The sequence below is a fragment of the Sphaerodactylus townsendi genome, linkage group LG06, assembly GCF_021028975.2.
Source record: "Sphaerodactylus townsendi isolate TG3544 linkage group LG06, MPM_Stown_v2.3, whole genome shotgun sequence".
Taxonomy (NCBI): domain Eukaryota; kingdom Metazoa; phylum Chordata; class Lepidosauria; order Squamata; family Sphaerodactylidae; genus Sphaerodactylus; species Sphaerodactylus townsendi.
This window is the reverse complement of record NC_059430.1, coordinates 26,200,127-26,216,175: the sequence shown is the minus strand read 5'-3', so window position 1 is coordinate 26,216,175 and position 16,049 is coordinate 26,200,127. Positions and strand designations below refer to the sequence as shown.

General features: G+C 44.8%; 1 protein-coding gene across 3 annotated transcripts in view; it reads left to right on the top strand.

Moving 5' to 3' along the window:
- The window catches only part of TMTC1 (transmembrane O-mannosyltransferase targeting cadherins 1), a 174,689-nt gene that overhangs the window by 127,983 nt on the left and 30,657 nt on the right, over positions 1 to 16,049 (top strand). For all 3 annotated transcript variants that reach the window (XM_048501224.1, XM_048501223.1, XM_048501222.1), the window contains one exon: positions 6,543 to 6,686. In XM_048501224.1, coding sequence (XP_048357181.1) covers positions 6,543 to 6,686 — 144 coding nt within the window. The remainder of the gene's footprint in view (positions 1 to 6,542; positions 6,687 to 16,049) is intronic.

Genomic DNA, 16,049 nt, shown 5'->3' with positions numbered 1-16,049 from the left:
AACTGGGGAACTGGCAGGTCACCCCTAAACCTGTGCTGTTGATGCAGCAGGAATAAAGAGGTTTGCTGTGTACATGTTGATAGCTTTGGACCTTCCATGTGAGCCCAGTTGAGGAGCGGGGATGTGGGTGTGCAGAGTGGAGCCAGAGGTTTATTAAAGAAAATACTATCCAATATGAGGTGGTGCAGTCTTTTAAAATGAAACCCAAGCAAATACCAAGGAGACTGGTTTCCTGCTAAGTTTTCCCACGTGGTTCCTGACAATGTTTCTATTTGTATTTCAAACGAGCAATGTCTGGGTTCATTTAAACTTCATTAAATTGCCCTCCTCTGACTTTATGTTCTGAATACCTTTGAGCAAAGGGCCACAGGTGTCCTGGGGGCACCATCTGGGGTTTCTTTCTGGGAAGAATTAAAATGCCAACACTATTATCCCATCTTTTTCGTCGTCGTTGTTAGAGTTCCATATTGTATTTTTACAAGGTTAGAATTTTCTGTGCTGCTACGGTTATAAGAACTGCCCTCTTTTGTAAAGTATGCTTGTAGATTCTAGGAATAATTTTGTAGAACTTGGTCTCAAGACAGTTATGGCTGTGAACCTTTTGTTGCAAAAACCCGTCATATCAGAGTGTTCCTCACAAATGTACACTTTGGTGCTTGAGCTGTGATAGTAAGTGACTTTGAGACTCTTCTCAGTAAGGAAAAATGGGGTACAAAATCCAACTGTTCTCTTTCTGCAAAACAACTGTGGCCATCAACTTAATTTTCATGGGTTAGCTTCTGAACACCATGTGGGGATGAGTTATCTCATTTTGTTCAGTTCTTGAGAATATTCTGTATGTACCTCTACCATTTTTGGGTCCATGCTCTTGTACAACATTAAAAAGAGCTGGGAAGTCTTAAGTTGAATGCAGGGAACAGCAAGACTCGAAGTGAAGTTTTACGCTTTGTGTACCTTAGGAGTACACCAGCTTGACCCTGTTTTCAGCTCGGCATTGTTCACGCAAGGGCCCTGTGTATGTACTCTGTATAGGGTGATATGCATACTGCTGCTACACAGCTGCTACACCCTACTCTGTGTAGGGTGATATGCATACGGAAACTACACAGTGTTTCTGTGTAGAGTGATATGCATACGGCTGCTACAATTAACATGATCATGGGCATTTGAAAAAGTTGCCACAGTCACAGTTATTGTAATAGCTCTGTGTACCATCTTGTATGTAGAAGTGCCAATTCTGGCATCAGTAAAGGCCAACAATGTGGGCTGCCATCACTGGCCCGGATTCCTAGCTGAAAATACTGCCGGATGTTGTGCTGCACATATACTTCTTTCAGATCTCTTCTAAATAATGCCTGATAGTTTGTGTTGGGCGGTGAAAGGTAAACTGTGAACTGGATCATGGGAGGAATTCACGAGAAGACTAGTAACGGGCCTCTGGAACACGTTTTAGATCTCTTCGCATATTTGTTTGTTTGTTTGTTTGTTTGTTTGTTGCATTTATAGCCCGCCAATTCTCCTGAAGGACGGCTTACAAATAAGAGCACATAAAAACAATACAATAAGTTTAACATGTAACATTGTGAACTTTAAAAACAGATTACAACAGATGGCATCACTGTTTGAACTGTTAATGGCGGAAAGGACTGTGCATTATTTTAATGGGGTTGCCAACCTCCAGGTAAGGCCTGGACAGTTCATGAAATTACGACTGATGTGCAAACTACAGTTCCCTTGGGAAAAATTATTGCTTTGGTGAGTGACCTCTATAGCATTATCTCTACTGAGGAACCTGCCCAGACTCCACCTCCAGATCTCCATTAATTTCCTAACCCAGAATTGACAATCCCAGGTAAATAGGTTTCTCATTACTGAACTTTCCTGCGTATGGATTGCTTTACAGAAGAAAATGAGTCAGTCAGAAAATGAATTAGCAGTGTACCTCCTAAGGTATTTGACACAATGGCATAACATTGTTTGTGTCTTTGTCATATGCAGGAAGGACATGGGAATGTTCTGTATGTGCAGCATATGTCTGATACTTAGGCTTTGTGGAAAATATCAGCTGAGCGAGAATGTCTTTTATTTTTAGTTCCCACTGACATGAAATTCCTTTCGTATCTTCTCAGTGCTAAAGCTACAATCTTCATCCATCCCCCACTTCCCTTACCAGGGAGAATTCTAGAATTTGATAGACGTAAAGTATAAAAAGCTGAAGCACGTTTTTCTTTTTTTTCCCATCATGCCCTATGATTTAATATCCTTCTGGAGAGAGGTTTCTTTTGGCCACCCAGCTGAAATGATTTTGTTGACACAGTGGACATTTAAACACCCTAGGAGAAATATTAAAATTCTAGATGTCTCTGCTGGGCCTTTACCTGGATCCCCTTGAGGAGGGCTGATCCGGGAGCTTTTATATATTTTAAATAGCAACCAAAAATTAAGAGATTTGTAGTGACATTCAGCACCTGCTGTTGGAGCTGGGAAAATAGTCAAACCTGAGCTCAAGCCAGGTGGACTAGCCCAAGCTAGTATACGTGGGTCTGGTAGCACAGGTATACGTGATAGCAGCAGGTATACGTGGGTCTGGTAGCACAGGTGCCAGCTGAGGGGTAAGTTTAAAAGTGCCACTCTAAGTCCTTAGGGACTAAGCCAGTGGTGGCGAACCTATGGCACGAGTGCCAGAGGTGGCACTCAGAGCCCTCTCTGTGGGCACGCATGCACAGAGTTCATCGGGGGGGGGGGTTTGGAAAATCGCCCCACACACATCTAGGCTGACGGCTGCTGGGCATGATGTGTAGGTAACCCTGTTAAGTGCTGTTAAACCCCACTGGTTTCATGGGAAGAACTAAAGCGCAATCCTTTACCTGGGAGTAAGCTCATTTGCTGGCAATGGGGCTTGCTTCTAAACCCTCCTAGGGTCGTGATTCACCCATTTGAAGCATTGCACGGTTGCTTCAAAGCAAAGTCACCGACTATCACCAAGCTTACTCCAGAGTAATGCACGCCTTGGAGCCAACTGTTTTTTCTAAACTAAAACCTCAGTATTCAGGTTAAATTGCTGTGTTGGCACTTTGCGATAAATAAGTGGGTTTTGTGTTGCAGTTTGGGCACTTGGTCTTGAAAAGGTTCACCATCACTGGACTAAGCTAATGTGAAACCTGTTTTGGGGTACGTGGTGGGGAAATGTGTGAATTGTTTGTTGCCTTCAATGTGGGTGCTGAACCTGTGGGATGTTAGCCAAAGGTTCAGACTCTTTGCTCCCTACCAGTGAAAAGATAATGGTCTTTCTTGCTGCTGCGTTCCCTGTAACAGACAGTGTTCCCCTCTAACATAACCATTGCATAGAATAGAGGCTTTAACACTTAACAGAGAAGACAGGCTTTGACATTTCACTGTTATGAAATTCTAGAACATGCAGTAACATTGCAGTTTCCTGTAAACTGAAGCTAAAAATATGTAAATAGTACCGGCTGCCTGGTACTGAAGTATTGGAGGAAATAAGGAAGGAGAGTAGTGATGTGGAGGACGAAGTCATCGCTCAGTCCTGGAGAACCTGCTCGATAGCCAGAAGGTCCTGTTAGCTCCAATGGAAGAAAACAGGGAAAAGAAGAAGAACTCACATAGATGGCACTGGAAGAGGCCTTTAATATCTGAGATTCTGAATTAGACAGTATTGAGTTAGACGGACCCATAGATATCAAGACTGTTATGATAATGAAAAGGCATTGACATAAGGTTGTGTTTGTAATGAAGGCATTATTGACCTGCCTAGCGTAGGCTGAGAGAGGTGGGACATTGCCCCCTTAGAACCCATCCCCTAGGAACACAGTTCGTGTCAATGTAGTTCCTTTTATCACGATATAAAATCAGCTTCAGATGTTGAAATGTGTACATTCATAAAAGCAACAGCCATGATCATACTTTAGGGAGGGACGGGCAATAGAGTCCCTAACCTCCTCTTTCACATTCCTGTATCTGCTTATCCCTTCCTATCCTTCATGCCATCGCTTCATGTTCCTCTTGGTCTTAGGTCTGCCCCACGCTCGTTGCTGTCTTTCTAGAAATTCTTCTCTCTCACATGACGGCCTTCTGGACTACTGGTCCTTTCTTAAACCATCCCTTTTAGCCTGGGTCAGTGCCCTGCTCTGTCTTGTGGTCTTTGTCTACATGCAGAACTCTTTCCGTCAAGCTATTCGAATGCTCTGAACATGATGACAATCCTGTTAGTATCATTCTAATTCACTCCCCAGCACTCGGATTAGCACCGAATTAAATTTTTTTGCTGGATTACGGATTGTATTTAGGACAATGTTTGTTCCTCCTTCCCTTCTCTCTTCTCCCCTCCCCCGCCCATTGATTTTGGAATTTATGCTGCCACCAAAATAGCAAAGACCCAAGAGTTTATCTTGCAAATATGTAAGTGCCTTAGATAGCAGTGGAGTGGTTTCCATTATTTAAAAATTGGAACTCTGTGTGCACCTTCTCTTTGACCTCTTGTGAACTGAATTTGCCAGTCTGCAGGCAGTCAAAGGGATTTCTGTTTTACTGTGTGCTTAGTGAGGATATGGGTAGCCCAATGGTAAATGGGGAAGGGGTAGTAATTGGTAGCAGAAGTTATGTGCAGTGCTTACCTTTAACAGTTCAAGGCCGGGCTGTGGCAATTTATTCTGACAACTGTAATGGCAACATTGAAGGAATCTCCTGAATAATTCATTTTGCCCCAAGAAAACATCCTGCTTGTCTTTTGTGCAAAAATCAAAGCCAAACCTCATTTAAAGTGTATTTCCAAATTTTTTCCCCCCTAGGGAATAATGAATTGTGCTATTTCAGGTCTTTTGCTATAATTATGAAGAAGAGGGGAAAAAATTAAAAAAAGGGGGGGGGGGAGAGAAAAATGCCTGGGATTCCAAAACTGATTTTTTAACCGGCTACCCTAGTGAGCATTTTAATGAAATGCAGCTTTCTTTCATAAATAATGCAGTGCTTGGCGTTTGATTAGGTGAAGTGAAGAGGACTTGGGGCGTAATGAGGTACACAGTGAGAGAGAGATCGCTTGCAGATGGTTGCCATTACCGGTGATACATGTAGACCGTTATACGTATTCGGGTGTATGCCTGCGCATGTGCTTAGTAAGAGGGGATCCAAATTGGAAAGCTGTATTCCATAATAAAAAGCCCATGGGATTCAAGGCCAAAAGGCTCTCTCTTTTCAAGTGTTGCTGCTGTTTATGGAATCCTGAACCCAAATTTCAGCGTTGGATCATTTAAGGTAGGATCTGATCCCCTTGATAAGTAAACCGTAATAGGAACAAGGCACCAGTTCTGTCTGTTGGTCAGAGGAAAAGTTTAGAAGACAAATCTCTGGTGGCTGCCTTCTGAGTGTTGGTGCCAGTAAAGGGTCAAAGTAGACGAGACGGAGATGGTGGATCTCACAGCTAAATCTTGAAAAGCTGCCTCCAGAAGGAGGGAATTTTAATGCTGATGATTAAAACAGACCTTCTCCTTCTAGCTGCAGAAGGAAAAAAAGATGGGTCCAACACTAATAAGTGTGTAGGGGAATTAAACCGTGCAGAGGTAAAACATTTAACCCCTTCTTCTCTTCCACATGCATGCCCAGTTAAGGCCCACATACTTAAAATTTAGCTTTCAAAGGTGCTAGGAAAATAGATGTCTGCCAGCACCTCACCGGTTTTGGCTAAGTATTATGTTGTAGTTCTTAATGGAGTGAGATTACAGCCTAGCAATATCTTAAAGGCCCACAAAATGTTCACGTTATGAGCTTTCGAGAGTCAAAGCTTCCTTCAGATCGAGCTCTTCTGCTGTAGACCACCACGGCCACCCTCTGAAATATGCTCTTAGGGAACAGGCATATTTCCTACAGTTTTCTGCCTACTGTTTCCATCCTACAGTTCCATCCTACAGTTTTCTGCCTACTGAAGCAGCAGGATTCATTTTCACCTCTGGTGGGTTCAGCGTTATGAGGTTCATCTTTGGTCTTCTGTGCACTCCCACATTGGGGCCACACATGAGCAGGCCAAGCCACGGTGAGTTTCTAGAGCTTAAATGCTAGAGCAGTGGTTCTCAACCTTCCTAATGCCGCAACCCTTTAATACAGTTCCTCATGTTGTGGTGACCCCCAACCATAAAATTGCTATATATAAAATATAAAAAGACCGTTTTCCGATGGTCTTAGGCGACCCCTGCGAAAGGTTCATTCGACCCCCAAAGGGGTCGCGACCCACAGATTGAGAACTGCTGTGCTAGAGGATTGCAGGTCACATGCGTGTTCTCTCCTAGTGGCACTAACTTGTGGCTCTTCAGATGTTTGTGGACTTCAAATTCCATCAGCCCCTGCCAGCACGGCCAATTGGCAATGCTGGCAGGGGCTGATGGGAATCGTAGTCCACGAACATCTGGAGAGCTGCAGGTTGCAGACCCCTGCACGAGACTAAAGGTAGGAGGGTATGTTGCAGTGGTTTTGGAGTTTGTTTGTGGCAGAATGATGAGTGTCCTTTGTTGTTGTTGTTGTTCTTCTGATAGATTGTACCCTCGTCATGCAAGTGCTCTGAACAACCTGGGAACACTGACCAAAGACCTGGTGGAAGCAAAAGAGTATTACAGGCGGGCCCTCCAGTTAAATCCACAGCACAACCGAGCTCTCTTCAATCTCGGAAATCTGCTCAAGTAGGTTTTGGGTTTTGTTCTGTTCCTTACAGCTTTAAGATTGTGATAATGGGCTGATCATTATATAGGACCCTCACTTTTCAGCCAGTGCTTGGGACTGAGTCTAACAGCCTGCCTGAAATTTCATAGCATCAGGGCCCACTGTGGGTGTGAGTCCTAACACGTTGATATTATTCACTTAGATCTGATAGGATGGGCTTGGTTCACGAAAGCTTATGCCACACTGCAGTTAATTTGTTAGCCTTTAAGGTAACAAAAGCCTTGCTGTCTTGTCTGCAGAAGACTGACATGGCTGCCCTCTCAGAATGTGACCTTTTACCTAAGAAGCCATCGGAACTGACTGCAGAAATAGAAACTGGAGGGTCACTGTTACGTTTCTTTGCTGTCCACAGACTCTGCCATTCATTTTTTATTCTGTTCCATCCCATCTGATCCAACTGTAGGCAGTAATGTCAGGGGGAAAAGGAACAAAGTGAAAATCATCTTCCTTGAAATCTGTCCTATGAGTTCCCGGGGGCTTGAGCAGAATAATTTCTCATCCCTCCCTTTTCCCTTTGACTCCAGACTGCATTCAACATTCCATCCTTTCTGGGGTGTTTTCAATCTCCATCAGGCCAGTTATTGAGGGGTTTCCCCGATTTCCTTTTGGTTAGGTTGCACAGTTATATTAGTCTGCATGCCTGGGGAGTGCCCTGGGTGTATAGACATTCCTACATCATCAATAAGTGACCTGGTTTTGCCGCTGTCATCAGGCACAAAGGGGCTATTAGACAGAGTGATGTTTTCAGAGAGAGTTATTTACTGTAATTCAGTATATTTGTTTTGTAGCCCAAAGGATGAGATATTTCAGGCTTGTCACATTTTATCCTTTGACACTAAAAAATCACTTCCAATTTCTGTTGTAGCCATGGGAAATGCTAGATACTGCATTTAGATGATGTAATGGAGGCTTAAAAAAACCACAAAATCATATGTCATCATTTTCTTGCCCTGTCCATAAAGTGTGGAGAAAGAGAGCTGGTATAAAATGGTATCAGCATATAACTAGAATCTCCATGTCTTCTGATGGACTTTGGATGAGATGGGATGCTCCTTATGAGTGGAGGCACCAGTGATAGAGGAGTTTTTCAGACCATGCTGGCAGGGGCTGATGGGAATTGTAGTCCATGAACATCTGGATCGCCATAGTTGGCCGCCCCTGAGGTAGAGTATCAGGCTGAGAGATCTGGGATCCCCTGGTCCAAATCTCCACTCTTCCAAGCACTCCCTTTCCCCCTCCTTCTCACTCTCTCAGCCTAGCCTACCTCACAGGGTTGCTGGGGAGATAAAATAGAGGGGAGGAGAATGATATAAGGAGCTTTGGTTCCCTATTGGGGAGATAGGCAAGGTATAAATGAAGTAATAAATACTTACCATCAAGAGCAGGTGGAGATTTTTCAGCTGTGGTGGTGATCTCCTATTCACCCTTATTTCTTAAATTACCCAGACTCCAAAATGAATATTCTTTGTCTTTTCTCCTTTACTTCACATGGTTTATTCAATGCTTATACAGTATTTTACTTTGATTTAAAAGATACTTTTTTATTTTACACTTTCAACTCCTGCATCAAGGGGAAGGGGTTATGCGCTTTGGCACAAGGTCCAGCCTATCAGTTCTGCACACCTGCCCCTTTCGCTGCAAACCAAAAGAAACAGGTTTCCTCTGATCTAAGTCCAGCAGAGTATGTTCTGCCTCTGCCCAAAATGCAGTGAATGCGATCTCCACAATGCAGTTGTCGCTAAAATTCTGAACATTTTTATGCACTCATAGAATCACAGAGTTGGAAGAGATCACAAGGGCCATCAAGTCCAACCCCTGCCATGCAGGAACTCGCAAAGTCCCAATTTGTCTCCTCCCCAGGGACTACCGGTATGTTGCATAAACTCTGATGAAAGTCAGTGTGAAAAGACAGATGGATCGTTCTTTCCCGGGGATTCATTCATGCCCTGTTGGGTGCCCTGAAGAAGCTCAGTAACGAAGCTGGGAGTTAATTTTTCTGAACTTTTGGAGGAACTATTCAGGCCAGGTTTGTTGAGATGCAAATTGAACTGGAGTTTTATTGCGGCAGGAGGGGAACAGAACAGAGCCCACTGTTTGCTACGCTGTGCCTGTCTGTGCATCGGAGAAGATAATAGACACTTGTGCCTCCCGAGAGCGTTGAGCATGCCATGCCTGCTCTTGCAAGCAAACACCGAGTGCCTGGGGACCCAGCAGTATACTGATGAATATAAAAATCTTTTGGCCGAGGTCTGGGCAATACTTGGAGAAAAGGCAAGATACCCCAGGAGGCTAGTTTGACAGCTGTATCCATCTTGTCCACTACATCTTTTATGCTGTGAACCGAACAGGGATACTGGGGACCAGTGTTAGATCCCCAGATGGGTAATTTAGCTTATAGGGGGTGAGGAGGAGGGGGGGGGCGCAGCAGCTTTTTGTAGCTAAAGTGCATGTCTAGTTCCTTAACATCATGTAGAGTTTGATCTTTTGGAGATTGCCAGCTCAGTTGGGGCGCTCTGTGTAAGATTATATGATCACATTATTGATGGTCCAGATCAGGCGTCTGCAACCTGCGGCTCTCCAGATGTTCATGGACTACAAATCCCATCAGCCCCTGCCAGCATGGCCAATTGGCCTCCCAAATTCCCATCAGCCAATTGGCCATGGTGGCAGGGACTAATGGGAATTGTAGTCCATGAACACCTGGAGAGCCGCAAGTTGCAGTCCCTTGGTCCAGATTGTCATATGATAAAAGACTGCATCTTTGTTCCGATGATCTGGACCTCAACTGGATGCTTATATATTTTTGCCAGTGCTGTATGATGGGGAAGAAGCTACATTGATGCCATGATGCACACAAACTGGTGGTCCGTAGTTGTGCAGACTGTGGCAACTTGTACCAGCTCTTCCACAGAAGTGCCAGTTTGCAAAAGCGGTTGCAGCTCTGGTTGTGTTGTGACACTTTTTGTGATTTATTTATTTCCTGCTTTGCTCCGTTGTGGGGCACTCAGAGTAGCTTATCACATTGTTCTCCCCTCTGCACCTTATCCTCTATGACCGTGGTGGCGAACCTTTGGCACTCCAGATGTTATGGACTACAATTCCCATCAGCCCCTGCCAGCATGGCCAATTGGCAGGGGCTGTTGCTGGGCTCTTACCATCCTGTAGTCTAGATATAGATTTCCATGGACTACCTATAGTCAAGAGGACCACGGCTTCTGAAACAGGTGGTGGAACCTCTTTGACTCTCAGATGTGTCAGGAGCAGCCTCAGAATTCCCTATCAGCCTCTGTCGAAGCATGGCCAATTGGCCATGCTGGTAGGGCTCTAAGAATAATAGTTCAATCTGAGAGATTGCGGTTCTACCCTGGGCTAAAAGATTGTGTCTACCACTCTAACCACTATGGCATGCCCCCACATGCTCCTGTGAAACCAGTTCATGAGGGCAGTCGCAAACGACTGGGCAAGTGATTTGCCCAGGACCACACAATAAGTCATTGGCAGAGATGAAACTTGAATTAAAGTCTCCCATATCTAAATTCACTTCCCATCCAACATATCACACAACCCCCATCAGAACTCTGAGCCTCTTCAGTGGGAAGTTCAGCTCTGTGTACTCACTACAAACTACTTACACGGCTAAAATTGAGACTGTGTGTATCTGGAATGGGACCAGGTAGTCTTTTTCTCATGGGACCAAGCAACATATGCAGTTCCTGCTGCCACATAAGAGATACTATAATCGTTTTATGATCGCCTTTAAAGATGAACGTTGTTCTCGGATCAAACAAAAAAAGTCATTAATGGAAAAATGAGGATAATTGAGAGGATGAGTTCGTGCTCAGGAACCATGCCTGTGGGTAATAAAAAAAGATTTTACTGCCGCCAAGTGGGTTTTTTAATCGTTTTGCCTCTGAAAGTGGCATTTCTTGTCCCCTTGCCAAATGCTGGTTTTTGTCGACCGACGAGTGATCTGTTACCAGGGTCTCTAAATGTGTCCCAGATTTCCCAGGCAGGACTTCAGAGGTTGCGTAAAGTGACAAATTAGCTGATCTGTAAGTTTTCACTTTCTTTTATACATGAGGAAATATTCTGTCAGTTGCAAAACTGATTATTTTTGTGAATCTACAAATACTGTCTTCTAGTCTAATAATTAGGCTGTACTGTGTAGAGCCGTGGTGGCGAACCTTTGGCACTCCAGATGTTATGGACTACAATTCCCATCATAAGAACATAAGAACAAGCCAGCTGGATCAGACCAAAGTCCATCTAGTCCAGCTCTCTGCTACTCGCAGTGGCCCACCAGGTGCCTTGGGGAGCTCACATGTAGGATGTGAACGCAATGGCCTTCTGCGGCTGTTGCTCCCGATCACCTGGTCTGTTGAGGCATTTGCAATCTCAGATCAAGGAGGATCAAGATTGGTAGCCATAAATCGACTTCTCCTCCATAAATCTGTCCAAGCCCTTTAAAGCTATCCAGGTTAGTGACGCCGCACTCCTGTGGCAGCATATTCCAAACACCAATCACCGCGCTATGAAGAAGTGTTTCAACATTAGTTCTAATTCTTCCCCCCAGCATTTTCAATGTATTGCCCCGGACATAGTATTATTGAGAAAGGGAGAAAGTGCCTCTGTCAACATTTTCTACCCATGCATAATTTTGTAGACTTCAATCCTTCATCCCCCCCCTCAGCGCCTCCTCTCCAAACTAAAGAGTCCCAAAGCGCTGCAGCCTCTCCTCATAGGAAGGTGCTCCAGTCCCTCAATCATCCTTGTTGCCCTTCTCTGCACTTTTCTATCTCCCTCAATATCGCTTTTTTTGAGATCGCGGCCGACTAGAACTGGACACAGTACTCCAAGTCGCGGTCGCACCACTGCTTTATATAAGGGCACTGACAATCTTTGCAGTTTTATTATCAATTCCTTTTCTAATGATCCCCAGCATAGAGTTTGTCTTTTTTACAGCTGCCATGCATTGCGTTGACATTCCCATGGAACTATCAACTAAGACGCCCAAATCCCTTTCCTGGTCTGTGACTGATAGCACTGACCCTGGCGATGTATGTGAAGTTTGGATTTTTTTGCCCCTATATTGCATCACTTTACGATTTTGCTGCATTGAACTGCATTGCCGATTTCCTGAGCCACTCACCTAATTTTATCAAGGTCGCTTGGGCTCTTGTGAAATTCTTTGTGGTTCTCACCACCTACATAATTTGGTATCATCTGCAAACTTGGCCACCCCACACCTACTTCCAGGTCATTTATGAATAGGTTAAAGAGCACTGGTCCCAATACTTGCGGATCCTTGGGAGACCACTCCCGACATCTCTCCATTGTGAGAACTTCCATTTTACACTACTTTTTGTTTCCTGTTTCTCAACCAGTTTTAATCCATAGGAGGACTTCCCCTCTTATTCCTTCACATTTGCTGAGTTTTTCTCAACAGTCTCTGGTGAGGAACTTTGTCAAAAGCCTTTTGAAATCCAGAGTAGAACCAGCGCCCACGGTTCACCCTGTCCACATGCCTGTTTACACACTCAAAGAACTCTAGTAAGTTTGGCAGACAGAAGTTGCCTCTGCAAAGCCATGCTGACTCTTTCTCAGCAGGTAGTGCTTTTCTGCATGTTTTATAATTTTATCTTTAGTGATAGATTCTACTAATTCCCCACCCAGGAACAGATGTCAAACTGACTGGCCTGTAATTTCCCCGGGTCCCCCCTAGATCCTTTCTTAAAGCATTGGTGTGACAGTAGCCCATCTTCCAGTCTTCAGGGGATGGAGCTGAGATTTCAGGGATAAGTTACCTATACAAAGTGAGAAGATCAGCAATTTCATGCTTGAGCTCTTTTAGAACAGGTGAATGCAATCTGGGCCAGGGGATTTGGTAACATTTAGTTTATCAATGGCTGCCAGACTTCTTCCTTGTCTACCACTATCTTAACAAGTTTTCCTGATTCACCTCTAAAGCTTGGTTCAGGTACGGGAATGTTCCTCCACCTCCTCTTGGGTGAAGACAGATGCAAAGAATTCATTCAGCTTCTCTGCAAATCTTTCCCCTGCCGTCTTTTAGCATACCCTTGTTTCCTTTGATCATCTAAACGGGCTTCGCTTCCCTTGCTGGCTTCCTGCTTTTGATGTACTTTGAAGAACTGTTTGTTGCTGGTCTTGATGTTCGCAGCCATAAGTTTCTCATAATCCTCCCTTACAGCTAACTTGCTTCTCTTTTTGCCACCATTTGTGTTCCCTCTCATATTCTTCATCAGTCAAACTGGACTTCCATTTTCTAAAAGACATTTTCTTTTTTCTGATAATTTCGGTGCTGCCTTTCTAACTGTGGAACATTTCCAGCTGAGCTTTTATTACTGTGTTTTAAATAACCTCCAAGCATCCTGGACGGTTTGACTCTCTCTTAGTTTCCCTTTCAGCTTCCTGGCTCTATCCCCCCTCATCTTTGAAATTTTGCTTTCTGAAGTGAATGTAACTACATTAGTAGTTGCCACTTGTTCGCATGCTGAGATACTGAATCTGACAGCATTGTGGTCGCTGTTCCCTATCGGCTCAGCAACACTGACTTCCCTGCACCAGGTCCTGGGTCCCACATAGAATTGAATCTGGGATCACCTCTCCCTGGTTGGTCTCCTTTTACATGACCATCTGCTCCTAAACCACAGTCATTTAGCATATCCAGGAATGCTCTCTCCTTACTATGACCTGAACATGCATTTTTCCAGTTTATATATGGGGATAGTTAAAATCACCCATTACCACTACATTTTTTTGTTTTGTTGGCCTCTCTAATTTCTTTTAATACCAGTCCCTCTTGTGCACTTTGGTCAGGGGTGATAATATATTCCTAAAATTAAACTGTCCTTCACACCTGGTGATATCACAGTGATTCTGTGGGGAACCAGCTCCTTACCATTTGTCTATTTTATGTGATACTATGCTCTCTTTGATGTAAAGGGGCAGCTCCACCCCAATCGCCCTGTCCTATCCTTCCTATAGAGCCTGTAGCCTGGGTATAACAACATCCCACTGGTTCTCCTCATTTCCACCATGTCTCTGTAATGCCCACTATATCAAAGAGTCCTCCTTCAAAACTCTGTACTCCAGCTCCCACATTTTAGGTTGAATGCTTCTACACTATTAGCATAGAGACACCTGTATACCCTGTCTCTGTCCTTAACCTGGGATTTATGTGCTTTACCCTCAAGTCTTTTGTAGACACTATCCCTTGTCACATGCACATTGCTATGTTCCCTGCGCTTGTATGTGGTTGATTTAGAAAACCTCCCCCCTCTCTGTCTGCATCCCCATAGATACTGTATTCAGAACCGAAGTCACCTCCAGCTCCTGTTGAGCTTTCCCCAGTGATCAGTTTAAAAGCTGTCTCTGCCACCTTTTAATGTTGAGCCAGTAGCCTGGTTCCTCTTTGTTGGTTAAGATGAAGCCCATCCCGCTTGTACAGGCCTGCCTTGTCCCAAAGGTTCCCAGTTCCTGACAAATCTGAAACCCTCTGCCTTACACCACCTTCTCATCCACGATTGAGAACCCTGTATCTCAGCTTGCCCTAGCTAAGCCTCTTTGGCGCTGCGGAACGGGCATTGCGGAGAATGCCACCTTGGGGTCCTGGACTTCAACCTGTTTCCTAGCAGCCTAAATTTAGCTTCCAGAACCTCCCTGCTACATTTCCCAGTCGTTGGTGCCAATATGGACCAACTGCTGACTCCACCCAGCACTGTCTAAAGCCTATCTAGACGAGCTGCGACATCCACTTAACCTTAGTGGGCAGGCAGTCACCATGCGGTCATCCATACGCCTCACAAACCCAACTCTCTACATTTCTAATGATCGAGGATCACCCACTATAGAGGCCCCCACCTCCCAAGGGGTATCCTCAGTCGCGAGAGGATAGCTGATCACCAGTTAAGGAAGGGATCCCATCTAAGGGAGCATCTTCCCCACCTCAGACTGGCACCTCAGTCCCCAAGATCTTCATTCTCCATGACATCTGAAGAGGCGTCACCTTGCCCAGGGGTGGGACCCGGCTGCTAGGTCCCTGAAAGCCTCGTCTGTCACCCTCTCTGCCTCTTTCCAGTTTCTCCAGGTCTGCCACCTTGGCTGAGAGGTACACACACGTTCCTTTGAGTGCCAGGGAGCTCCTACATTGCAACGAGGGCACCCGACTTCTGTCCTAGTGGCAGATAGTCAGCACATGTGACACCCAGTGCAAAACACTGGAAAGCCCCTAATCCCCTGCTGGCTTTCTGCCTTCATATCTGATTTGTTTAGATATTTAAAATATTGCTAAACTTTAGTCAGTGCACCCCTGGGCTATCTGCATGTACTATCTGTCAAATATGTCCTTATTAATTTAAAAAAAAAACAAAATTAAATTAAAATTACTTGGCGTTAGGGTTCCAGAGACTGAACTAAAGCCCCACCTTTCAGGAGCCCAGGACAAAGAGGAACAAGAGATGAACTCTGTTAACCCCTGTTAAGCCCCACCTTCCAGATTCAGCAGCCTTAGCTCACAGGAGCCTTACAAGGAGAAAAAGAGATAACCCCTGTTAAAATACACTGTTTTAAAAGCTGTGACTTTGAGAAAAGCCCTCCAAAATGAACACCAGCAGGTCACTCTGCTCTTCCTGGCCAAGTCAATTGGCCATGCTGGCAGGGGCTGATGGGAATTGAAGTCCATAACATCTGGAGTGCCAAAGGTTTGCCACCACTGGTGTAGATGTCCAGATATCATGCAGGGGCCTTGACTTTCTCCTTCAGAGGGGTTTCAGTCATTCAGTCTGGTTTGGTCACACCTCCTTAGTTCAGGCGGGGCTATGCAAATTTTTGCAAGGACTCCTGAGTCCTGTCCTAGAGAGTCCCAGGAAGTCTCAGAGAGGAGGTGATGAGGAGGTCCTGCTTGCTTGGTGCTGCAGGCTAGCATCAGCTAAGTTACATCGTGGCTGACTTTTCCACTCTTCTTTCTGCAGCTGTTAAACCTTGACAGGGCCAGAGGCTCTTGGTCTTGAGCTTGCAACCTTGGACCTGTAATAAACAGCTTGGTGGATCCAGCCACTCAGATCGGTTGTTTTTTTGTTGGCAAAGTTAGACTTCGTAATTTGGAACTGTCTCCTTTTTTGTAAGGCATTTAAATCCCTGCAGGTATCACCTCTGAACTGTGTGATGGGGCCCGCAGTGACAGAAAGGGCATGCTTTCCCTCTGCCGGTTTCCTCTATTCAGTGTTGAGCTCCCATTTCTAGCTTTGCCTTTCGCCACAATAACCTCAATATGAGAGAAAGAAAGGACCTTTCAAACTCGCAAT